General features: G+C 37.6%; 1 protein-coding gene across 9 annotated transcripts in view; it reads left to right on the top strand.

Annotated features, from left to right (window-relative positions):
* The window catches only part of ADD1 (adducin 1), a 62297-nt gene that overhangs the window by 13424 nt on the left and 21634 nt on the right, over positions 1–27239 (top strand). For all 9 annotated transcript variants that reach the window (XM_065633523.1, XM_065633524.1, XM_065633522.1 and 6 more), the window contains exons 2-9: positions 16212–16424; positions 17692–17854; positions 18901–19052; positions 22184–22264; positions 24002–24151; positions 25135–25278; positions 25404–25502; positions 25857–26033. In XM_065633523.1, coding sequence (XP_065489595.1) covers positions 16230–16424; positions 17692–17854; positions 18901–19052; positions 22184–22264; positions 24002–24151; positions 25135–25278; positions 25404–25502; positions 25857–26033 — 1161 coding nt within the window. In that variant the 5' untranslated portion in view covers positions 16212–16229. The remainder of the gene's footprint in view (positions 1–16211; positions 16425–17691; positions 17855–18900; positions 19053–22183; positions 22265–24001; positions 24152–25134; positions 25279–25403; positions 25503–25856; positions 26034–27239) is intronic.

Here is a 27239-nt window from a genome sequence, read left to right as displayed (position 1 = left end):
GTTTTACTGTGGCAGCTACAGAAACTCTTTGTATACAATGGGAGTCCTGCAAAATCTCTTCCTTATGAAATCAGGGCAGTTGACTAAAGCATCAGGCTTAATATTTGAGCATTAGAATTGCTAGACTTTTAGTTTAAAAAAAAAAAAAATAAAGTCTGCACCTACAAATTTCTTGCTGAAAGGGAGTTGAAGTTGAATGGCCTATACAGACTGCATATATCTTGTGTGGGGACTTCTGGGAGGGACCCAACAGAATATATTGGTGTCTGGATATGCATAGAAAGGTAATGTTTTTATGTTAATGAGATAGTAAGTAATTTATCATATGATCCTATAGGATTTCTGTTGGATTTCATAAGCTTAATTGGATGTTTCGTTACTGAACAACTCCAACAATGTGGAAATTGCCTGTGGCCTAATATGCTTTTAAGTATGTGGACATGTTAGATTCTATTGAAATCTCTTAAGGGCAAGAGGTTCTGTTGAAAAGATCTGATTGCGGGTTTGGATGGGGGGGGGCTTGTTTACAAATTACCTTCCCATGTTGGTTATCCAGCTCACAGCATGACCGCACGAACAGTTGTGTAGGCTCAGCAGTGTAGCAGGCACAATGTGGGAATAACTGTCCAGGGAGAGTTAGAACATGAAACTGTGCTGCTGAGAAAGCATGATATACTTACAAAATATGGAAACAAAGACTTAAAGAGTAAGTGTTTCTACACTTGAAATAATACTGTTGTAAAAACAAATACCACAATTCAGCTCAAATGCAAGTGATTCGTTTTCACTTCACACAGTTGTTTTGCCCATCTCCTTGGAGAGCTGCTTACCAACTTCTAAGGTTTTGTTGAGATCAGTTGGACTTCAGACGAGCAGAAACTGCTGGCATGTATCCGACAGCATGCTGGTTGGGAAAACACTGTAAAAGCTGGGTTAGAATTCTGGCTTTGAATACTGCGTGCATGTCATTGTATTTTGCAATTTCTGATGCCAGTAGCCTTTCAATGAACTTGAAAGAACTGTACATACATATTTCAGCAATAAAATAGTGACAGTAGGGTTTCTAGAAAGAGTTCATTTTGCAACTTGAGTCAGGAATAAAAGTACTTCAACAGTGCTGTGTGGATTATCCAGGATCCTGTCTGACTCCAACTGATTCAATGCAACTGTGTATCCTTGATGTTCATTATCTTAAATTTCTATTTTTGCGATTATAAACCAAATGTTGGCTAGATGTGATTTTTAGAATACTGTGGGGAAAGGTCTCTGGTCACTACAGGGGATCAGCAGACGCACTGTGTTTTAGTAAGTTTTCTAGCTATTGGTAGTGGTAATGTTGAAAGATGGAGGGTGTTTTGTCCACAGATAGAAGAGGGATTGCTTGGATAGGGGTCCGAGTTAAAATCTATAATGTAGACAAGTCATGGGAGTTGTTTTTAGACAACCAATAAGACAGGTGTGTAGAAACATTGGGGTTTTTACTGTTAATCTTCAAGTGTTTGTTAACTAAAATAATCCTTGTGTAAAGATGTTAATCTTTATCGATGGATAGTGTTCAGTTTAATCTGAAAGTATGTGGTTGTGTAGAACAGGAGCCTTTCATGTTTTACTTTGGGACTTGAATTCAGTAAGTGCAGAATGGCCAGAAGCATGATTTCAGTTTTGTTCATTTGGTTTTAGTAATGGTTTAGTTTAGTTTTGTGAAACGCTGTAACCATACAAAGCTATTGGGACCTTCGGATACTTCTGTTTAAGGCAGATGTGCTCCTCTGTCTTTACCTAATGGTTGGGGCCGAACCTTGCAAGAGGACCTGTGTGTTTGGGATTGGTTCTTTCAAAGCTGGATGTATGGAAGAGCATGGGGGAGAGCTGATGTCTGTATCCCTTGGGTCCCAGTCTGGATGGCTGGAACCAGACCCATGATACAAATGCAGTTGGCTCAGCCTCTTCAATGAAGGTAGCCTTTGGGAACGGGCCTGCTTTGTAACAGCAGAGCAAAGCACGGCTTGTTCTGTCAGTTAACTAGTGGTGGTGTGCGAGGCCCTACAGCCATTCTAGTAATTGAGCAAGTATCAGGCTTAGCTTAGTCCTTATCCTCCTGTGATGCAAATAGAATCTACCATGGTTTGTGCACGTCCTTCTGTGTTTGTGCATTCCCCTTTATTCTGTTGAATCTTCAGTTGAATAATGTAACAGTCTGGAGGCTAGAATGGTCCTAGCTAAGAAACAGGCCTACTATAAAGTCTGAAAGTGGCCGTGATTCCTGAAATGTTGAAGTCTGGGCTGCTGTAGGCAACTGCATTTGTGGTTCTGAAAGTAACTTCACTAAAATGGCCATTAAACACTGTGTGTGATTTACAGTGACTGGAGAAACTGGACTACTGTATTTCTCCCCAAATGTAATTCTGAAACCCCGCAGGGCAAAGTAAATAACATCTTTTTGCCACCGTCAGGTGGAAACAATGAGAATCTCAACTGGAAAATAAGTCCTGGGTTTGCATGATGTTAATTTATGCAGCCATAGTCAGTTGTGCAATAGTTGCCTGACAAGGGAGACAGCATGATGAGGAAGATGGTTTTCTCATGGTGTTTCATCTGTTGCAGTGTGGGTGTGCTTGACCCTTGAAGTTAACCCAGAAGTAGGAAACATGGCTGCATAATTTGGGGTGGGGAGCACATTCACACTTGCCTGGGAAAAAAAGAAAACAGAAGCGAGTTGCTCCTAAAATAGAGTTTGTGGGGGTTTCTTGACATACTATTTCCTAAGACAGAACAAACAACAATCTGATACAGGAAAATAAGTTTCGGTAAGACTTTTATCCATAGTTTATATATCTTTAATCTGTAGATTAAGGTTGCCAAGAACATTCTGAGATGGAAAAGAGAATGCTCTTGGATTTGGGAACTGGGTAATGGGATGAACTTTGTTTTACTGTCACTTCTAAGACTTCTATAAAGATGGTGTTAACACCCTTTATATAGGGTATATATTTTTAAACGCTGTTCGGAAATTTTCAGTGTAGGGGGCATGAAGGATGGTGTAAACCACTTTGTCTTTCTAAAATTTTTCCATGTACCTAAAGGACTTACAAATGCCCGATTAACCACCATGTAAAGGAGTTTTTTGAATCTGAATAAGCCTGGCTGTTAGCTGTCCCATTTGGAAATAGGATAATATATCTATATGTGAGGCTGACATTTCAAAGCTGTTTTCATGTGCAATATAAAATATCACATGGAAAGTTTACATGAAAATTAATACTTAGGCTTGCATTCTCCAAAGATACTTGTTTCCTCCTGCATACAGACGTTTGAAATTCTGTCCAATTCTACTGTGTCAAGAGACTAAACTGGTCTCATAATTTATCTGGATTTCCATCCTTCCCTCCCTCCCACATCAAAACTGGGAAGTGCTATAAAAGAACTCGGGGTGCTACCTAGAAAAGCCTCAGCTGAATGTGGATCAGAACTTCATGAAAAATTAAACATCTCTACTGCCTTCATCTGCCTGATTCAAGCCTACTTGAAATCTCCAGTCTTCATATTAGCCTCTACCTCATTTATGTGCTTCGATTCACTCTCTCCTATTTCAAACTGGTAGCACATCCATCAACAGCATTTGTGCTGCTTGCATATCAAACTTGGTGGTTCCAGCATGATGCCTGCACACTCTAATCACTGCAGCAATTTCCAAGTTACTTGGATTATCTGCCAGAAAATAGTGGCTGAATCCATACACCTAGTCATGAATATTCCAGTTAATTCCATCTCAAAAAATCGGGACCAACCAGTCTCATAATAGTGCAGGAATTTTTCTTCTGGGGCATTTGCTGTAGGATCTCTGAAGTTATAGGCATATTAGTCATGAATTTATCAAGGAACAGTAAGTTCACCTTGTGGCTCTGTTGCCAGGCGGTGGCACACTGTTACTTAGCCTCTTCATCTTTCTTTTTATGATTTCATAATCTTTTGGAGCAGCTACACCAATTGCTTGTAACTTTCTTAACATTTCCTGAAAAGCATAAAGAAATTAACCTAATTCCTGAATTCTGTTATTGGAATTTATTACATAATTATGCCAGAGCATACTTAAGATTTATGTCATTGCCTAACAAATCCATCAACATAAATGGGATATTGTATTAAAAAAAGACAGTTTTAGTGTATCTCTGGTTTGGATAAAAAATGCATAATGGAATATAAGCTCTTAAAAAAAAAGGGCAGAGGGTATGTCAAATCCTCTGAAAACTAATTATCACTGTTCAGATTTTTTTTTTATTTCTTCCCCAAGGCCATCTACCTCAGAGCAGGAGCTCAGAACAACATGAGAAGAGTTAATAAGAAAATAGATAATAAGAAAGTTAATAAGAAAAATAGATATCATTTAGTACAATCTAACATTAGTGACACTGTTCCTTACTGTAAGGAACATACAAATACTTTATTTCAACCTGGAAAGCAAAACTGATATGCTTATGCACTTTTAGTTTGCCCTTGCTTTGGTAAGAATGTCTTGTTTCCAAATCAGGATGTGTAAGAGCTGTTATTAAGGTTTAATAATTTCTGGTGAATGAAGAAGTTGAACTAGGTATTTAGATTTTGCACGCCTTTCTTCAGAACTCTTATCAATCCCTAAGCTCTGTTTACACAGACAGAATAAACTGTCAAGCAGAATGTGATAATTCCTGTGCTTGATTTTTAGAATGTCAGTTTCTTAGTAGACTTCTTTGATTAAAAAAAAAAAAAAAGCTGATTACTTATTTTACTCCAATAAGTCTAGTCTCCACATTTAGATGCCTTGTGGTTAAAAACCCTACAGATCCTTTTCCTGCTTTACTCTTTAAACATTCCAGCTTCAGCATCTTAATGAACAGTAATAGTAAATAGAAAATTTTTCTTGAGGTATGGTCTTTTCTGTACTAGAGGCGAGACTGAGAAGCGGTGCCTCGGTGTCTTTGTTCATACATGTCCATAGGCAATTTGGAGAGATTGTGGGCATCCCACCTTCACTGCTACTGCTCTGTGGGGTTCATATACTCAGACTGTGAAGCGTGGAGTTGTCCTTTACAGAGTTTCATAATTTCTGTGGCTGACTTGAATCCTTGGAATACAGTGCATTTAAATTTGCTCTACCATTGTCAGTGCAATTATGTTTAAAACTAAAATGACCTGATCTTTGTGGTGTCTAATCAGTTTAAGGGTTTATCCCAGGAAGTCTTCTGTTCCAGAGGGTGGTGCCCAAATGAGTACATCAACAGATTCTTCATTCTAGGATGAGAGATATTTTCAGAGTTTAACTTGAAATAACTTTAAAAGAACCCCAAACAACAACTACCAAACCCATAAAATAGCTCTCCTGCTTGCTTAAAGTGAAATCCTAGCTGTAACAAGTCTAGGGCAGGGTTTTCGGGGTCTGTATAATTGAGGGACGAAGTCTCTCCAAGTACTTTTCTCTCCCCCATAAATAAGTAAAGACACAAAATGTCAGCCAACTCTTCTGGAAGAAGTTATTTCTGCAGAATAGTTCCAAGGGTTAAATGACATCGTTCTGCTCGTTGCCAACACATTTCAGAAATCTCATCCCTTGCTATTCAGTCTCCATAAAAATAACTGGATCCTGGCCAAAATGGGGCCGCTTTGCCTATGCACTGCTGCATTTCAGTTGATCCTTTATGCGTCATAACACTAATACTTTAGATGTGAATACCTAAAGTTACTGAAAATTCTTGCATTTTTTTAAAGTATCAATGTTGCTGTTTAAAAATGAGTTTTATTTTCTTTTCTCATTTGTAGGAGCTTTTGTTACGCTCAGCACTTTTTGAAAGCATAGGTTTTGAGTGGCTTCAACAGTGGTGAATTGTAAAGATAATTTAAATTTTAAACATAAGCTTTTAGGTTTGGGTTTTTTTTTTAATATGTGTGATAGCATTGGATATGAGTGGGGTCTTTTTTGCCTTTTTTTTTTTCCTCAGGCACTGATCTGGTATATAGCCTTTTTGAAAACCCTAAAAAACATTTTAAGAAAGGTAGATTTTAATGTCTAATTTCAGATTGTCCCCTGTCCTTTATTTTAAAAAAAAAAAAAAGTAGCACTGGATAGGTAGTGCCATCAGAAAATGTTAATTATAAAACCTTACAGGAAAAGTGAAACCATGCTATTGTGGTCATATTGCATAGTGGAAGGGCCTTGTTCATTTTGCATAGTTTACTGAACCTTGATGTCAAAAGAAAATCTTTGCACCCAGAGCATGTGTGTGACTTTCCTTTAGACACCTTGGAATTTGTACTGTGTCCTGCATTCAAATGAGCCCTGGAGTCTTCTGCCTTCTGGTAAAGCCGCTTGTGAACCCCACAGTTCTCACACAGCGCTGCAGCCTCCGCACGGCTGTGGGAAGAGCCTGCGCTGAGCACTCTTCTCCTGACCTGCTGTGTCAGAAGCAATCCCAAGTTTATGATGGACAGTAGTAAAACCTTGTCCTTGATCTTGGGTCCTGCCCTGGGTTTCGTTTTTGTCTAAAGCCACTGGTGCAGCACCGTGCATCTCCCTGAACTTGCTGTTCTGTGAAGCAGCATTAGACTCTTCTTGGGTAAGTGCCGCCTCTATGTAAGCAGATGGCTTTCCTTGCAGGGGACTGTGTGGAGTATTCTGCTAAGCAATTCGGAGACTTTCATGACTTAAAGTGTACTGTTTCCTAGGAAAAATCTGATTTCGTATACATGTATGTGAAAACTATGGAATTCTTTTTTCCTGATTTATTACAGTGGCAAATTAAACATCTGATTTTGCTTTGGCCGACTCTGACTCCTTGTTTGAGAAACTGTTGGGTGTACTTGTGTGTTCCACAAATCTGTTGTTGGAATTAAAAGTGTAGCAGCTTTTATAATTTCAGCTTGAGGCCAGTTTTCATTTTTGGGTCAGACATGCTGATCAGTTTGTCTCAAGCTTTCTAAATACTTGTTGGATAAAGCTGGGGCCCTGCCCTTGGAAAGCTGGTGTTCCGATTTGACCTGTGTTCCAAAATCTGAGGGCACTGGCTTATTTGCATGTTTGGCATGAGGCTTGGGAAGTGCATGTGGGTTCACAGAAAACTAAAAATAAGCAGTATTTGGGTTAAACCTCTTTCTTTGTATGTAGTCGTGACCCTGATGGCAAAAATAACTGTACATTTGTTATCTGGTACTGGTACCATCCAAGAGTGTTAGTAGTGGAAAAGTATTTGGATCTTACACTACCTTAACCTCAGATGCCTTCTGCACAATTAGAAGATGAAAATGAAACTTGACTCATTCTTGTGTAGTACTGACTGGTGTGTGTAACCGATTCTTTGTGGCATCAGTGATGAAATTTAATGTAGCAATAAAGCAGGCTGGAAAAAATTCTTGTAACCGATGTTTTCTGTTTAACAAATTTTATAGTTTTGTCAATAAGGCATATAGAGACCAGCTCTCCAGTGCAACCCTTTTTATTCTACAGGCTGTCGAATGTCACTAAAAAAACCCAAAACAAACAAACAAAAACAAAAAAACCACCAAACCAACCAACCAACCAACCAAAAATACTAACCACAAAAATAACAATACAAACTTGAGCAATTCTGTTTCAAGTACACTAAACTGCTGAATGCATCAAAGAAGCTTGTGAAACAAGCTGAGGTATTTGGGGACATGTAGTTTTTGTCACTGAAATTTGCCAGGTACGATATGCCTGAATGATTCGTGTAGGAGATTTGCACTTAATGCTGTAGAAGATCATTGAAAAATAGTAAGAGAGACCCTACCTGATCTGAGGGAAAATTTTGTCCTGATTGCAAGTCTGATCAGTTTGACCTGAGTGTAGGAGAAGGAGTAAGAGGATTTTTGGTACTGTCTCTGAGTACTTGTGCCTTCTGTCTGACATTCAGTCTCCAGCTGTCACCAACCTACCAGCAGAGGAAGGTGCTATTTAAAAAAAAAAAAAAAAAGGCACTAGAAAGTGCTAGAATACTACAAGTGCTTTCGAAGCTGCAAATAACATGAGCATATTGTGCGTGTGGGAATTTATTTTTCCCAAAGCCTAAGAAGGAAGGGCAGCTTCATAGATTTCAGAAGCAGACAGGACTGATCTCAGTGCAGACTCAGTAGAAAGTATTCTGGAAGTTGGATTAAAACTTGTGATTTATAAAGATTTTCACAGCAGAGTTATTGACTCAGTATTGTGTATATATAGTTAGGAAACTGCCATCTCTATTCAAGGGCTAATGTGTCTGATACTCACTCCCAAGTGCTAAATGTGTCCATACTTTTGTTAGCAGGACTGAAAGGCCCTGTCACCTCTATGACCAGTTAACCTTTCTGGTTAACTGAATAGGTCAAGCTACTAATCCCTACACGTTTGTCTTCTACTCTCTGGATCATTATTGGAGCCCTGATATTTCATGTCTTTTTTTGAAGTGTGTATATTAGAACCAGAAATAATATCCCAGTAGTGGTGGTGTTGCGGTTTTGTTTGTTTGGGGGTTTTGTGCTTGTTTTCAAAGTTAGGGAAGATAATTTTGCTACTTAATGGTCTTTATTTTATTTTATCCTTATAGAAGACCACTTCACCACAGCATAATCTTTGCAATTCCTCCATAGTGATCTGTGATGGCTCCTGAATTCAGTTCTAATCTTGCCTTCCCAGCACTGAGTAATTCTGGCTTAATTTTTATCTCCAGTTTTATGCCTTTGTATTAGCTGTGTTAAATGGAGTTTTGTGATATTACCCTATTAATTACATCATGCTCTGTGGTTTTTACTTGAGAAGCTTCTTTGAATTGGAATTCAAGGTTCTGAAATAAAATTGCAGACAAATCAACTTCTGTGGTATTTGGCAGATTTTTACTTGGCAGCGTATTATGAAGACTCATTTGGGGGGCTCTTTAAGTCCAGGTTCAATGTGCAGCAAATTCATTTTCAGTCTCATTGCTGGAGCAAGTTCATAAAATAAATTAATCTCAAAGTCATGATACTGCTCAGAACCATGACACTGAAGCCCATGTTTTTCACTGAAGTGTATGGAGTTATTGGGGCTAATAGACACGAAAGTAGTGAAAAGTGGCTCCCCTGCCACTGGTGCTCCTCTGGTAAGGCACAGTGGAAAAATATATTATAGTTTGCAGAATTCATACTTTCACAGTGTGCCTGGAGAAGTGCAAAAGACATTGGTGAAACTCCTGTTTTCTCATTTTCTGAAAATTTTCTGATAGATTTGTGGAGCTCTTAGGGTCTCAGAAGAAAAGCTTAAGGTGTGTGTGGTTTAAGATACTTATGCAGAGAGTTTCTTTGTGTTATATGCACAGTGTGACTGTTGGCTTTGGTAAATCTATTAATGGATATTTATGTTGTTTTACAACCTCACATAGTTACCCCTGTGCTTTACCAAAAGTACTTTTTGAACTTTTGTTTCTTAAGATACATACTTTGCAAGCTCTTTGTTTGTATGTGGAGTTGGTTTATTGGGGTTTGTGGTTTTGGTGAAAGGCCTACAGCAACTGCTGTTTTGACAGTTGTGTTACATAGACTCCTGCCCTTCATAAGTAGTTAGGATTTCATGTCTAATTTGAAGCAAGTTTCTAGCTTTATTTTTTGTTTCTAACCATTTAAAGACATTTCAAAAATGTAAGTATTAGAAATAATATAAGAAATGTTGATGACCTTCAGTATACCAGTAATACTGTGTCTTAAAAACTGATACAAATGTTCATTGTTTTGTATGGTTTGAGGCCTCAATTTTGCCCAGATGAATTTTTGCCAGTTCTGTAATGCAACCTTGTGATGACTCACAGCCCACTGGCCTAGGCTTCTGATTTTGGTGGTTTGGAGGAGGTGAGAATAGGAAATAATTGCTGACAAATTAGATGCATTTCAAGGAAATTTTTGTGACTTGGCCTAATTGTTTTTTTGGTTCGTTGGCTGGTTTTTCTTCTTGTTCTCTAGCATGGTTTGTTTCTTGAACTGCTGCCCTAGATACTAAGGCATAGATAGAGGATGCAATACTTTTAGTCCAACAAACTTTTTGTTTAATTTCTCTAAATTTTTAGAGTTCTGTATTTAGCTTGCAGCATCTCTGTTAATAAATAAGATGATGGTGCCTGCATTCAGTACAAGATAAATAACTGTTCTTGTTTGTGGAATAGTCTCTTCCTGTTTGAAAACAAAGAGCAAAGGAAATTTTGAAGATGCATGAGCTAGGAACATTCGCTGAAAAATAATATAATTGTTCGTGATGTTAAGCATGTTGTCTAGTAAGTAGTGCAGTCATTATTTACCTTCTTTGTTGTTAGACTTCCTAAGATAGTGCCAGTTTTTCCATTTAAAAGTTCAGTAGGAAACATTTGAAATGGCAAGAACAAATCCAGTGTCATTGGTGCCAAAATGTTCTTACTGAAAATGATGGAAACTGTAGTGCAAATCATAAATAATTTCCCTATTACAAAGTTATATTAATTTTTAAAGGGTAAGTTTGGTAAAGGTTATTCTAAAATAAAGGAAAATTGAAAAAATACAGAAGGTACCAGAATACTGAGTGAAGTGATAGCAGTGCAAATTTATAAACAGTTGTGTTTGTTTTCAGATACCAAGTGATAATGTAACTCTATTTTCTGTAGGTGGATGTTTTGCTTCCTCGTCATCTCCCCACCAACTCAGTTTTCAGGTGACCTCTGTCTATTGGCAGCTCCTCCCTCTCACCTCATGACCGCCCTGTGCAGGAATTGCAGCTCTGCAGGTTTCCACAGTCCCTCTGATTCCTTTTCCTGGCTCATAAAACTACTGTCTTCTCTCTGTTCTTTCCCTGTCCTTCTTTTGTTTGCATTCAAACTAGAGCTCCCTTCCCTCCCTCTGCCAGCACACTGATTTGCCCCTTACACAAACCTTTTAGGTAACTTTTACTCCTTGAAGACGCTCGGTTGCACAACAGTAAATAAAACGAGTTATTTTATTTTGTTTGACTACGCCCTTGTCCTTTCCCCAGTAACTTCCTGTCAAACCTGTTTTCACCTCTGTTAGACTTAGTGGCATAGTTCTGGTGTGAGAGGAGAGAACTTGTTGAAAGAGCTGTCAGAATAAAACGGATACAAAGCACATTACTATATCATTGTCAAAATAGGTTTCAGAAGCTATACATTCTGGAAATGGGTGGCCTCAGTCTTTGTTGCTAGTGACTGCGATTCTATCAACAGTTGAGAAGTCTGCTGCTTATTTATTTAGACATATTTGACACTAAGTCTCATAAAGATGTTCTGCGTATGTGTTATTTTGTACAGAGTGTAAGCTACCAGGAAGAGGGCAGGCTTTTTTGTTTTGTGTTTTTTCTTCTCTGAAATTACTTGGTTTCGTAAGGTTTTGACCAGATAAATCTCCTAAACTTAAACAAACAACAACAACAACAACAAAATGTAGTTTTGTTGGGGTTTTTTGTTTGTTTGGGGGTTTTGGTTTTTTTTTTTTTTTCTTGAGGGGGGCGTGTTTTTTGCATCTGCTGCCTTTGGCCATGTATTTTGAATTTTTTAGAAGTCTTTTAGGTTCTCTTGTCTTCTTGTCACAACCTTCTTCCTGCTTCTCAGGGTGTACTGTTATTCTGAATTGACCTCAGCAGATTTAAAGCTGGATTGGGGTGAAGGGGTGTGCTCAGTCCTCTGGTGACAGCGAGGCTTTAGATTAGATCAAATCCCATTGACTGCAGCCTTAGTCAAAACAATTTCCTCTGAGTGTGGAGGAGCAAAAAATATCCCATTGCAAGTTATTACAAAACAAAGCCAACCTTTAAGTGACAGCAAAAATTCATTTCCTCCAAGAAATGTAGTTAGCTGGTCCCTGCTAGTTTATATGTTGTGAGACATTTTGTCTTCTCAAGGTTCCCGTAATATTTATGATGATGATTCAGGGGAGGGACTGAACCTATAATCTAACAGATCTTTCCCAAATTCTTGGTATTGAATTTAGTTTAATATTAAAGTTTTAACTATGTTTAATAATTACAATGAGATCCCAGCCCAAATCCAATGTTGGGTTTCTTTTAAATTATTTTATATAATTTTTTAGATTTAAGGTTTTTTTTTTTACTGTGCCCATAAGTTACTGTAGATTCTTATTGGGTGTTATTCACTGTCTTACCTGTTTAACTATATTTGCATTATCTAACTCTACATATTGAATACTGAGGAATACAAGCTGTTTAGAAATGGACTTTTTTTTTCTGGATGTTAACACGAACAATTTTATGGTATTCCTGTTCTAAAACTTTTTAATTTTGTTTAAACTGAACTCTGTAACACCACTTCCTCTTAGGTGAATCCTGTGACGAAACTTGCTTGCGTTAGCAAAGGATGGGGAAGAAGAGGATTTTGAAAGACAAAAGTAACCCAAAATATTAATACAAATTTCAGAATTTTTTTTTAAACAGTGCTTAGTATCTCTAAATGTGCTATGAATTCCATAAAGCTGGTTTCCTGACCAAAAATGTGTTTCGTGCGCAACCTGTTTATAGTACTTGTGCACATATACGTGTGCCCTGTGATAAATACTATATGCTGTGACTTGGCTTGGTGGCTCTCCTCCGACGTGGTGGTTTATCGAAATTTCTAGGTTTTATATGTGCATATCTATTAGAAGAATGGATCTAATTGCTTCAGTTACTGTAAGGTGTGATTTGGATTTTATTATTCCGCCTTCCCACTGATAGATGCTGTTCCCTCTGACTGTGTCTCTGTATTTCAACATAGCTGCTTTGGAGCAAAGGGCTTTTTCTGCACTTGGTTTTCCAGGCACGGCTTTTTCAGTTAAGGGTGTGGCTCCTTCTGACACAGTTGTGTTAGAACAGTCTCTCACATAAAACCACTTATCATGGCAAAAAGTCCTTTGACATTAGTTTATCTTACTTGGGGGCTGTAGTACACTACACTGTAAAGAAGCTGGCTGTACTGAGGAGTTGCAAGTCTGAAGATGGTCTTTTCTTCTTTTTTTTTTTTTTTTTTTTACTGTCTGAGCAGCCTATTGTGATCTTTCCAATGTGACTTTCCAGTTTTTAGCACTATTGCCATTCCCCAGAGTGTGTTCAGCTTAACTGTTCAGATTCCTTTTATTTATTCATATCCATATTACTGAAACTCTTACTGGAGAGTTCATCTTGCCTTTACTCCCAAAGGGTCTTCTGAAGAAAGTAATAAATGAATTCCAATGGCTTGTGCAAAATGTTCTCAAACACATCTGTTTCTAATTCAAAAATCAATACCTTTACTATCAGTAGCTGACAGCCATTAAAATAAACAATTACTATTACAGTTATCGTAAAACAGTTAATTACTAGACCTTGGGGAGGAGATGCCATTAATTTTGGGTACCTACAAAATGAACTATGACACTGACATTTAACCTTAGATTTTAAACGATCACTTAATGTTAAACATTGAATTTCCTGTTAAATTATTGCAACTACATAGTGGTGAATCAGTAATATCTTCCCAGGACCTTCTTGACTGCCATCTTATACTGGAGTGAAGGAGTAATACAACTTCAGCAAAACACTGTGATCTCATTTTGATGTTGCCTGTGCAGGCTGTTGGGGACCAGCTTCCTTCTGGTTTGAGTAAGAAACAGTGAAGGTAACTCATGATGTATGTAATTCATTTGGAGATAGCTTTTGTGACTCCGAAAGTGAGAGTAAATAATTAAGTGCAAAATTATGTTTGCAGATCTGTCTACACTCTTAGAATCATAGAATTGTTTCAGCTGGAAGAGACGCTGAGGATTGTTGAGTCCAACCATAACCTAATTCTAGCCCTAAACTATGTCCCTAAGAATGTCGTCTAAACGCCTTTTAAACCCCTCCAGGGTTTGTGATACCACCACTTCCCTGGGCAGCCTGTTCCAAAGCCTGACACCCCTTTCCATGAAGAATTTTTGCCTCGTATCCAATCTAAAGCTCCCCTGGCGCAACTTGAGGCCATTTCCTCTTGTCCTGTCACCTGTTGCCTGGGAGAAGAGACCAACACCCTCCATGTTACAACCTCCTTTCAGGTAGTTGTAGACAGCGATAAGGTCTCTCTTCTTTAAATAAGACTGCATGGGCACACACAAGCTGCAAAATTACCCTGTATTTCTTCCGGGGCGGAGGAAAGCTAGTAATTAAAATAAATTATAGTAATAAAGATGTGTGTATGTGCTGACTTTAAAGAAAAAAAATCCGACTATGACTTTTAAAGCCTAAACTGATTGGTTTAAAATGAAATCCTTTAAACAGTGCAGAGGTGTCTGTGTGTGTTTATTTAGCAACTCAGTGGGTGGAAATCACTGAGCATCCAGAACTCGTGTGTCTTAAGTGCTGACATAGATCCTCATATAGTATCCTCTTCTGCAAAGTCAAGGAAAATACTTTTCTTTTGCTTGTTGTGTTTAACTGTCTCAGTTCAGTGATTTTTTTTTTTTTCCTTCTGAAATAAGAAACCATTTGAGTTTTGAAACTTGTTTTCTAATCTAAGAATTAAAGAGGATGAGATCTTCTAATTCTGAAGTCTTAAAGTGGATAATTTTCTTCACTGCAATGATTTTAACATAATCTTCATTTCAAAATAATTTATGTAAACGTACCTTTTCTGTGTGCATCCACATCTGAGGTGGTTGTAGGTAATAAATACACAAGCAAATTCCTAATCAGATTAAGATCCACAAGCAAGTACAGTTCAAGACGAGTCACTAGAAAAATATAAAAATGGTAAAAGAATAGAGAGATATATCAGAATTTACTAGTTATAACATGTAAAAGATTAATCATTACTTAAATGAAAATACATACAACCTTTCCTACAACATAGTAAAAAGAATTGCAATGACTTAATAATATCAGCAGATTTTAATGGTACTAATCCTTGCAAAAGTGAAGATGCATGATCTAAACGAGTATTATTAAAATTAGTCTGGTTTGCATTACTCGGCTAGCATTACTAGATTCTGCTGCTTTGTTCTCTTTATCTATTCTTCTACCTCGAGGAAAAGACCTACTACATTTTCTTGGCTCATTTTCTTAGTAAAGTTGCTAAATGTCATGATGGCAAGCGATTTCAACCTTGTGTATTTTGTGTATAATCTAAATAATTTCAGTTTCCTGAACTAGCAAGCCATTCAGAGTTAAATATTATTGCAGTTCAGTGAAGTACAGTTTGTGTTAGTGACATTTTGTTTAATCATGTACAACATGCAAAGAAAATAAATCTTTTCTGAAAAAGCTTAATATGGTATGTCAGATGATCAAGAATCAGAGTTTGAGTCTCAAGATGCTGCCAGTGTGGCTTTATTGAACTGTTGGCTTGTCAGTGGAAGGCTTCAAAAAATCTCATGAAAAGGATGTTGGAATGAAGGTTATAATATTGGGCCCAGAAAACTGGGATAATGTTACACAAAGGGATTCTTGTGAGTGAAAGAAGAATGTGTGTATGAGCAATACCAGCTGAGTTTTCAGCCTTTCTAGTAGATAGATGCAATTGCTGATTACAATATGTAAAACTGAAATGAACCCTGGCCAGTGGGTGGGGGCTGTGTTTGTGTGTGTGCTTCCCAGTTCCAAAACTGGCATGCTAGTGTAGTGATGTGCATGTTGTTGAATGAACCAAAAATAAATATATTTGTGGAAACCATCCCTCGGGTTGTAGAGTCAGTATTTCTGAGTTTGTCTCCAGAAATATGTTTGCAATCTGGGCATGTTTTGGTGGGGTCGATTCTTTATACTAATGAATGTGTGTAATATACTGATTTAAATTCTGATTTATGCAATATTCTGCCTGCTTTAACTTAAGTAAAAGAAACAAAACCAAACCAGTGAGTTTAGACTTCACGTGTCTTGAACTTCTCCGTCATTGTCTCTGAGAAGGTCTGAAGGACGTTCATGCTTCTGAAAATCAAGCTATGTAGAGACCTGAAAGAACAGGAGGTAGCTTAAATAGGAACTCTTGCATGAGTTTGGTGTAGCATATACGTATGTGGCGTATTTGGCTTGGCATATATGTTAGCCTGTTTCTAATGTTTTAAAATCTTTTCCTCCTCTAGAATATTGCTAGACAATTGCATAGACGTGGTTTCTGTGTTTGGGAAGCCATGCTGCTTTTAGGTGGATTTGAACTATTAAACAAGAAACATGTCTGGAGTTCTTGTTATTTCCTTGCTTGATTTATTTATTCCTGGTTTTTGCCTTCTCTTCATAGGTTCCTTAAAACTGTGCTATGAATGGTGATTCTGGTGTGGGGGTGGTGACTTCACCACCTCCAACAACAGCCCCTCATAAAGAGAGGTATTTTGATCGAGTCGATGAAAATAATCCAGATTACTTGAGAGAGAGGAATATGGCACCTGACCTTCGCCAGGATTTTAACATGATGGAACAGAAAAAGAGAGTCTCCATGATTCTTCAAAGCCCAGTAAGAAAAGAAAATGCACCATCTTTAAAGTGATAAGTTTATTATCTCTATTCTTAGTATCTCTATGGAATTGGAGAATTTTGTGGTATCTTAGACCCATTTGATCTTTTTTCTGGTTGGCCTTTTTTCTAAAGTATCCTAGTTGTAATCTAAATTTTCCTCACATTACCTGATTTAATTTTTATTGTCTACCCATGAAGCAGCTCCTTAGTCTTGCTTTCAGAATTTTCTGTGTAATTGTCAACATTTTTTCATGTTGTCCATCTAGTCTTGGTCAGACATTTTTTTTCTCTTGTTTCATATATTTAGTATTCATTTAAACATTTAGATTAAGTAACTCTTCTCAGAGTAGATGGTACAAGGCAGGTCTGTCCTGTGCTGAGTGTTTCATGCATGTTTCTGCCATATGAAATATTTTTATACATCTTTCTGGAAGGTTGCACAATAATAACTATCAATGATTGAAATTTAATATTGAAGATGTTTCCCTCAGGGAGAAAGTGCACAAACCAAAATTTCTCTCATAACATTTGTTCCTTTTGTAATAACTGATGGGTGACTTGAGATACAAAATGCTTCAGGACATGACTTTGTTAAGTAATAGGGATGTAGTGCTGTATATTTACAGTTTTTCCATGTGAAATCAACCCATTTCATTTAGATTCACTTAATGATTGGAATGCATCTCTTTCAGTACAAATTTCTGTGTTCTTGTCAAAAGCAGCAGCTACCAGCATTAGTAGAAAAATCTTGTTTTCTTCCTTTCAAAGTCAAAACAAAAACAAAAGAAAAAAACCAAAAAGATCCAGGAAAAAAAATAAACCACCCTTTTTGAAAAAAACCTGTTTTAAAAACTTAATGCCTATTCCTTCCTGTGTTCCTGGATGCCTCTTGGCTCTCAGTTCCCTGTCAGCCACACTGATAATTTTCCTTCTTTTTTCTGGTTCTGCTACTTTTCCTTTCATGTTTTGTGTTAAAGTCAGTTGTACATCCTGCTTCTTCTTCAGAAATCCATATGAGGAGATTCAATCAGTTTTGGTGTTACTTGAAAAGAGAACGCTGGAATTTCCATTCATTAAAGAAAATGACTCATATTATTGGAGCACCAGAGAGCAATATTTTCAAGTAACAGTGTGCACCCAGTAATTCTGCCCTGGGCTGTTTTTCAGAAGAGTTATAGAACCATCTAAGTGCTAAAAAGAAGCTGTGTATGAAAGGTTGAAGTTCATTTTAATATGCTTTACAATATGCAATGTCCTTTTGCTAGGCTTTTTGTGAAGAACTGGAATCTATGATCCAGGAGCAATTTAAGAAGGGGAAGAACCCAACAGGTTTATTGGCTTTACAGCAGATTGCGGATTTCATGACAACGAACGTACCAAATGTCTACCCTGCAGCACCACAGGGCGGAATGGCTGCATTGAACATGAGTGAGTGCACCTTAACTTATGACTGTGGAATTCTTTTTTTTTTTTCTTTTTTTTTTTTTTTGAAAGCCTTAAAGTGAAGACAGTGAATAAAACAAAAAGTGCTGTGAAGTTCAAATGATATCCTGTTCTGCTCACAGGAACACTGCAAACATGAATTGATTAGTTTGTAAATGGCACAGTGGTATGCAATGTGATTCATGTCAATAATTTATATCAAAAGCTATTTCAAGTATAGTATCTTAATTGAAAAGTCAGCCTGATAAGTCAGCACTAGTAAAAAATTTAAAGATTTAACTATTGCTAGTGTTTACCACATGCAGGAAAATTAAATGCTCATTAGTAGTCTAGTAACAGTGAAGGTCTTTAGAAACTAATTATTTTTGCCATTGAAATGCCGTTTGCAGCTTTCTTCTGTGAAACTATGCAAAGCAAAGAAGAAAAACAAAATGTGCAAATGCATATACACAGAGCTTTTTTGTTAATATAAATCCTTGCCTGTACTCCAAAATCTGTAGTTTAGTTGGTAGCATGGCCTGGTTCTGCTTTATCACACTTTTAACCACATTTCTAATTGCACTGTAACTAGAACTACAGTATTTGTAATTATTTACCATAATCTTCCTCTCTCTAGCTTGTGCATCTTTTTAGATGTATAATTCTCCTTGTCAGGAATACCAAATCAAATTCACTTGAGAAAAGTGACATTTTTGCTGTTACATTTTTCTGTTAACAATGAAGTTGTATTTTACAGACAATTATTAGTTTGAGAGAGAAAAGAGAATATTTTGCTAAGGAAGACACTATCACCTTAGCACTAATGAATATTAAGGAAGGAAACAAATGCCGAGTCTACTGAAGATAAATGACCTTGTCCGAGACTGTCATTATATTTGTGTGATACATAGTAATTAAAGTTTGTTATCCATTTCTTAGGTTAATATCTTGATATAAACTAGTAAGAACAACCGCTAAAACAGTGAGTTGTGTCGTTGGGTTTTAACTGACATTGAACACAAGCCCCCATGTGCTTTTTTACCCCTTTTCAGGTCTTGGGATGGTGACACCAGTGAATGATCTGAGAGGATCAGATTCCATTGCTTATGAAAAAGGGGAGAAGTTGTTACGATGTAAATTGGCGGCTTTCTACAGATTAGCAGATCTCTTTGGCTGGTCTCAGCTTATTTACAATCATATAACAGTGAGTATTGAATCAACAGATAACTGAGCCAATTGTTTTAACATACAAGAGAATTGTTTCCCTCCCCCATGTGTCACTTTCTCTTTGTGTGGAAGAGGAGCAAAGTGGTGTTGAAAGCAGTATAATAGTGAAGAGATTTGTCACTGCATCTCAAGAATAAGAACTGGAACAGCTTGGATGTCAGCTACCATAGCCTGAATAGAGTCTTAAGAGAGTGTACATGCAAGTTCTTATGATGAAATTAAGATTGCTCAAAGACTCAATCTTTTAGTATCTTAAGCGCTTTGAATAATTTTATGTATTATTCTGCAAGCTTCCTTCCTAAGTACTCAGATATCTTATTAGTCATTAAGTTGAATTTTATAATTCAAGGTACCAACTTTCTGAAACAGAATCCATAGTATTTCTGAACATGAGTGATTTACTCAGCTTAATGCAGTGTGTCAACAATTTTCCTTGTGACTGAGTAATTGCTGGCACCCATAAAAGTAGTAACGAGGTCAAATCAAGGAGGTTTTATATGCCAGAAGAATGATCAACATGAATCTCATGAGTGAAGTCACAGCTGTGGTGTGCAACCCGGTCAATTGTTTTCCTAACAGAGCTGAATTGTTTTTTTCTACATAGCAGAGGTTGTCCTTTATGTATTTTCAGTTCTTCTAGTTGCAGTCTGAATGAGATATGGTAATGTTGTTATTACTGCTTTTTGAGATTTCAAGGTATATTATTTGTGAACCGATGAAGATGAAAATGGTATGGATAGGCACAGCATCAAGGAAATTTTGGTTACATTGTGTGGTTCCTTTAGTAAGGGAACATATCCAACATATTGGGTTTTGTAAACAACTCTGTACTGCCCCCTGACTTTTTATAAATGACAGGAGAATTGATTTTGTAAAAGGGACACAAATGCAGTAAGAAGATAACTAGGGAAGCAGGTTTGGAGATGGCTTTCTAGTATAATGTTCAGACCTGGAAATGTTTATATGTTTAGATAAAAAGGTAAATGTAATGAAGAGTGGCATGCCTAGGGAAGTGTTAAGGCAAGGGCATGTGATTGGGGTGGAGTGCCTCAAGTTTGCTTTCTTTTGGTGGGGGAAAGCACAAGAAGATTAGGTAATGGTGATGTAAAGTCAGGTGGAAGACAGTCAAAGCACTTGGACTATGAGATTCTGAAAGTATTTCAGACAATTTTGAGTGGCAAAGTGGTACTGGAAAGCTCTTGGTTAACTGTTTGTCACTGGCAATCACGAGTCATAGTTCACCTGTCTTCTACAAATTCTCCAGTGAGCAGCATTCTGAAAGGTGACTAATAGATGTAATTTACCTTCAGAAGCTGATCTAGAGCAAGGTGGTTATATTTACAAAATACTCTTTTTTGTTCCATATACCCATACATCGAGTAGTAGTGTGGTAGTAAGGAACTCCTTTGGAATGTGGTGAGTGCCTACCCCTTCATGCAGAGCTGGAGTTTAGGTTTTCAGGTTGTTTTTTTTTTGTGAGTGGATGCTCTCATTACTGGATGATTGCCTTCGAATTAAATGCTACCAGCGCACTTCTTAAGTAAGAGAGAAGATGCAGCAGCCTTTAGTGAAGGGCATAGGGTTGTGTCTTGGAGGAGACAGGAATTGTGAGGATATGAAAGGATATGCCAGTTCAAGTGTATTGGGGAGCTGGGTGGAGTATCTTAGCATTTCTGGATCCTTATCAATCACTGGCAGCTGCCATGTGTGGAATTGTTCAGACTGGTGTAGTCCTGACACAGAAGCAGAGTTACAGAGCATCAAGAGCTTTCATGTCAGATTCAGTAATGTAGAGTAACTTGAGTGCCTCCAGGGTGAGGCACAATGTGAGATTACAGGTTTACAGAAGAAATGCATCATTCACCAAGTTTTGGGTTGCTTTGAGGGCATGTTTATTGGATCTAATCCTAAAGTGAGGTGTTTCGTGTCTTGTTGATTGTTTATCCTCCTTTTGAGCTTTCTTATTAGCTTTTGGGGCATTTTGAATAATACCTGTTCTTTGTCTTGCATAAATAAGTAGAATATTTTCTAGATCATTTACACTTCTGTAATGGAAAACTATTTTGGTGATTCATAAAAGTATAGGTTAACGTGAACTAACTGGTGCAGTTTAAGGCTCCTATGCTGTAGCATGTTACCAGCTGGTTGTAAAGGAAGCTGAATTTCTACTAGAACCTTTTGGATGACTGATCAACTACTTATTTTAGAAATTTTTTCCCTGTGGTAGAACTATATCAAAACATATATGTATTTGAATGTTGCAAGTAGTAGAAGACATGAGGGAGCATAAAGTAGCCGCGTCTTGGGGGAAATGGAAAACTCGTAAATAAATTAATAAATGGAATTTTTAAAAAAAAATTAAAGGAAAAAACCTGATACAAAAACACCAAACAACACAAAAACTTGGTATACTAATAGCGAGATAGGGAGTTGTCTCACGTGTCCAGTGAAATATATGAAGCCTTTTAATTTTCCATTGAGAGGCACCTAAACTACCTAGCTGTCTTGTACTTTTCATTGTACAGACTTTAAACAGATGCATCCCAAGATGTGAATGGTTTGAAGGCAGAATTATTTTTGTTATAAACTCCTGGTTGTGTGCTGTGCTGCTCACAGATGTCTCACATGGCACAAGCATCAGTGGTGAAACTCAGCATCAAGATATTTTAGATCTGTGTGCCAAATTCTTGCATTGTCTCACTTCTATTATATTTCATACCTTCTGTTTTACTAGAGTAGAAATAAAGTTCAAAATATAAACTCATTCTTCTAAAAAAAAAAAAAAGTAACTTTTTTCCTCATTTCTCTCAGTATCATTCCTTTTATACACAGTAGTCTAGTTGTCATTACCACAGGATCCACTGATTTACTACCTTCCACCAATCTGAAGGACTCTGGCATGTACCTGCCATCTGTTTTTGTTCAACAGGAGTTAATTAACTGTGCTGTACATTGATTGTTGCAGCATACATGAAAGTCATATTGCACGTCACAGGCATGCTTGCCTATTCCATACTCAGGAAGTACAAGTAACTTCCACGGTTTTGGACTTTCTCGTATGCTTTAATAAAATAGTCTTACTAAGTTTTACTCTTATTTTATCCTTAGGCCAGAGTGAATTCTGAGCAGGAGCACTTCCTCATTGTACCTTTTGGACTCCTCTATAGTGAAGTTACTGCATCTAGTCTGGTGAGTAGTTACTATTTTTCACAGCTGTAAAATATGAATAGCTGAATCTGCTCTATCCTAGAGAATATTTTACTCTGTGTTACATTTTAGAGTACTTTTATTGAACATGATTGGTTTTGGTACAGCTGAGGTATCCCTGAGAGAGATTTCTTTGCACGTGTTCGCACCAGGTCTCCAGTTGATCTGGCTGTGAGGAGGAGCCATGTCATTTGGAGAGCCAACCACATCATGCCCTTGGAAGCTGTTGGCTGTCATGTCAGGCTTGTCGAGGGAAACAGTATGTGTTTCAGACATAAGCGATGGAAATCAATTACAATTTTGAGATATTGTGTCAGATTCCTGATTTAAGTTGCCATCTTTTAATGATGTAAGTAGCTGAGGATGTAGGTAAATTATGTTTTTGAGATGTAATGGTTGTAGTTGAAGACACAACTCCCTTAACTGTTAGCTAGTCAGAAGCATTTTGTGAGTGTTTATCTTCAGTGTAGTCTACGCTGCTGCTGAAGGCAACTTGAGTAGATGTGTTTGACTCTATGTTGAAACAAAATAGAAACTTTCACACTCTTCTTTTCACTTGGCTACTGTAAGGTAAGTAACCTTTAGCAGAGAGGTGAGGTAAGTATGTGCAGAGTAGTGACGTTTCAAACTTGTGTTGCTCTTGACCCCTTATGGTCCCAATACTCCCCCCTCAGCTATCTATAAAGCTGGCTTTTTCTTACATAGCTCCACCTTAACCACCTGTAAAACTTTAGTTGAAAAAGCTATAGGAAAGGGAATGGAGAAAACACACCGGCTCTTTCTTGTTACTGCAAGATTTTTAGAAGTGGGTAAGGGCCATGCTGTGGGAGTATTTTGTGTGTTTTGGTGTTTGGTTTTTGTTTGTTTTTTTTAAAGGTGTTCTGATTTTATCTCTGTATCAGGAGTGTAAGTCCCTTGAGAATGAAGGTTGCATGAAGGTAGCAAAATGAAAATGGCTATACACAGAGTAGAGAACATGTTCAGCTGACAAATAGCTAGCAGAATGATTTAATAAGAAGATAAAACTACACCGATGAGGCACATAGCTTAGCCAGAGGAGCGTACTGACCAGCAGCCTGCTTACATGATTGGCCCTTTATGGCCCCTTTCCTTCTATTTCTCCCATGCTTGTTCTTCCCTTCTCCAGTTTGAAACTCCTTTTTCTCTGATCTTCTTCTCTCCCAAGTAAACAACCCATGCATAGTTACTTTTTGCCTTTTATTCCAGTTTGGTTACATCCATATCCAAATTTGGTATTTATATTATCACCTGGGCAATCTCAGCCTTACATGATACCAGTGGTATGCTTACCTAGGTGCTGGCCTTTCAAGAACCTACTCCCCAAAAGGTCCCAATATTCCCCTTCAGGTATCTATAGAGCTTGCGCGTTTCTTCTATAAATCCACTGTAATTTTCTGTGAAATGCAGCCATTTGTCACAGAGTTGTCTGAAACTTCTGTCAGCTTCTTGCACCATCGCCTGTTACACGCAGCGATTTCTTGTGCCGTATCCAGTAGTTCCTGATGTCCCCTTCAATTAGTTTAATCTGAAGCTGGAGCCCTGGTCACCTACCTACAGCCTTATTGTGCATATTTTGACACTTGTTAAAATAAAATACTGAACGAAGTACGGTTTTAGAGCTTCAGTGGTAGATGCTGAATTAAATCAGATTTTTGGCAGTCTTGATTGATCTATGGAACTAATTCTTTCCCTTCCCAGGTTAAAGTCAATCTTCAGGGAGATGTAGTTGATCGTGGAAGCACCAACTTGGGAGTAAACCAAGCTGGTTTTACTTTGCACTCTGCAATTTATGCCGCTCGACCTGATGTTAAATGCATTGTTCACATTCATACGCCAGCAGGGGCAGCGGTAAGCACACTTTTTAGTTTGTCATCCGTCCTGTTCCCCCCACTCCACACAGCTGGAAAATAGCTGGGTCCTCCTTAATCATAGATTTGCTTCCATTTTGAAGGGCACAAAGCCTTTCAGTCTGCCTTCTGTTTGAATCAGTCAGACCCTCCTGTGGTCAGACAGGAAATTGAGCTCTATAATTGGAAAATACAGTTTTAGTATTTGTGTCCTTTACCACAAAAGACCATATCTTTTGACAGTGAGTCATAAGAGCTTTATCATATTTTATTGGCATTGTAAAGCACAATTTATCAAGGTTTTCTTAAATGTTTGAAACTTTTCCAATATCTCTCATTAGTACAACTGGTTGGTTACAAGTCAGTTTTACCTCTTTGGAATTTTTTGAGAGTCATCCGGTGACTCTGTTTCAAAGTTCATGTTCTGATTTTTAAATTTTTTTTAGCTGGTTAACAGCAGTGATACAACCATTTTAAAGATAAATTATTAGATTCCTAAAATCATGAATTATAGAGTAGTCTTTAAAAATGTTCCTTAACTTTACCCTCAGAGCTGCGGAATTAACCTATGTCAAAGTTTGTCACTAAGTGTCTTCTTTTTGGAGGGGGGGGAAAAATAAATCAAAATAAATAAAAGTGGGGTGGAAGGAATGAAGGATGCAGTTGATTTGGGGGTTTGGGTTTTTGTGTGTTTTGGTTTTGTGGGTATGGGGTTTTTATTCTGATTCTTTTCATGTTGGCGTTGATGTCATGTAAAAGCAGCCATACTGAGTCAGACCCAAGATCAATGTGACTTTTGTCTCTAGTCCAAAAGTTGTGAAAAATAGAGGCTTCAGGGATGCAGTATAAGACCACTATTTATGTGCCTGTACAGTCATGTGCATATATAATAAATGGGTTTTATTATAGTTCTTATCACTATTATATTTTCTTTTTTCCCCCTTTTTTCTGTTGCAAGAAGTTAATTGTTTTAATATTTCCCAGGTTTCTGCAATGAAGTGTGGTCTCTTGCCTATTTCACCTGAAGCTCTTTCTCTGGGGGAAGTAGCTTATCATGACTACCATGGGATTTTAGTGGATGATGAAGAAAAGGTGGTTATTCAGAAGAATTTGGGGCCTAAAAGCAAGGTCAGTATTTACATCTAGAATTAAAGAAAAGTATGTGTGTGAGGGTGGGCGAGGTATGTTCTTTAGTCAAGAGCAAGAAAATCGTCGCCATACTGCTGTTGACTTCCTTTGCAATGTCTCTCTAGGTCCTTATTCTCAGAAACCATGGCTTGGTGTCAGTTGGAGAGACTGTTGAGGAGGCTTTCTACTATATTCATAATCTAGTGCTTGCCTGTGAAATTCAAGTAAGAATTTTAGCATGTTATCTAATAATACAGTCTGCTATATTAACCTTCAAACAGATTAATAGTTGTGTGCTTTAATGGTTAAACTCTTGATCTAAATTAATGCGGTGATCTGTGAAATCATTATATTGTGCGGGGACATCCAAAACATTGATTTAATCAGCAATATTCAAATACTGCATTAGAACCATCGATTTGATAGATACTGCCTGTTAAAATAGAGATATTTTCAAAGCCTTAAGACAGCATTTATACAAATTTGTTAATTTATGGAGCTTATTTCTTCTGGTTTGCTGAGGTCACTTCCCACTCTCCCCCTCGAGAAACTAAAAGTTGACTTTATTGTGTTTTAAGGTGCGTACCTTGGCCAGTGCAGGTGGACCTGACAACTTAGTGCTTTTAGATCCTGGAAAGTATAAAGCCAAGTCTCGTTCCCCTGAGTCTCCAGCAGGTGAGGGTACTGTATCGCATCCAAAATGGCAGATTGGCGAACAGGAATTTGAAGCTCTTATGCGAATGCTGGATAATCTGGTAAGGCAGGCCTTTTTGTCTAATTGTTTCATATAATAATGTATAAAATCCTTTAAAAGCTGCAATAAGGGACATTAGTAAAGAATGGGCTGCATGTAGTTAGGATAGTTTATGCAGCTTGCAGCCTGAGGAGGAGACGACATGAAAAGTGTCACAGAATGCTTCAGGTGTCTTTTGTGCAGATGCCAGATTTACCTCTGTATTCATAATCTAGTAGTTATCAGTGAGATGAGAGGGGGATCCTTGCGTGACTTGACACTTCCAAATGAAAGTGCTGTGGTGCTTGCTGCTCCTTAGTCTATGTTCGCTCTGTTCCCATCCCCTCCCAAAATGTGGAAAACAGCAGGGTCCAGCATGATTTGACTTTGTAAGACTCTACTAGAAGAGCTCAAAAGACAGACTTCAAATAAATTAGTCTTCAGATAAAATGGTTTCGGTACCATCCGAGCTGTAATGAATGACCAGCTACCAACACTTGCTGTCCAGCTTTAACGGGAAAGATGATACATTTCCTGTCAGAAGGCTCCAAGTGGTGACTGTAGACAGTAGTAATGAACATGTGAAAAAATATGGTCACTGTAATAATCAGAGATAGTATTCTGATTTGTGATTTAATTGTTCTTTTTCCTTTGTAGACTTAACTGTGGTTTTCATGGTCACGTGATGCACGTGCCCCTCACAGGATCCACACTGATGATGTCTTAAAACACTGTTCACCACATCTACTATGTAGTAAATAACTAGGTTTCTTCCCCTTAGATCAGTGTCCTATCTGTAGCAGGGAAAAAAAAAATTGGTCTGCATTTTTAGTAATTTGACTATCTAATGTTTTCATATCAGACAAAATGATCAGTTATAACCTGAAGTCTACAGAAAAATTCTCATTTATTTTAGTAAGCAATAATTAGACTATTAATGTAGTTTACTATGGCTAACAGGCTCACTGTATCACTGATTGATACGTTCAGCAGTTTCAGTTGGATTTCCCTTTCTCTAGGGAATACCAGTTTATGTTTCTTACTGCAAAGAGGAAGCAGAATTACAAAGAAAATAGCATTGTACACGCTAGGAACGTAGCAATAGAAAGCAGCTTTCTGTCATCCATTACATAGCCACGTGTTTTATTGGATGGTTAATTACATTAGGCGTTAGATAATTACTCAAGATGTGCTTTGATCATTAAAACATAGAGCAGCAGCCAAGATA

The sequence above is a fragment of the Caloenas nicobarica genome, chromosome 4 (genome assembly GCF_036013445.1).
Source record: "Caloenas nicobarica isolate bCalNic1 chromosome 4, bCalNic1.hap1, whole genome shotgun sequence".
Classification (NCBI taxonomy): domain Eukaryota; kingdom Metazoa; phylum Chordata; class Aves; order Columbiformes; family Columbidae; genus Caloenas; species Caloenas nicobarica.
The sequence above is the reverse complement of the archived record's forward strand: the minus strand, read 5'-3'. Positions and strand labels throughout refer to the sequence as shown.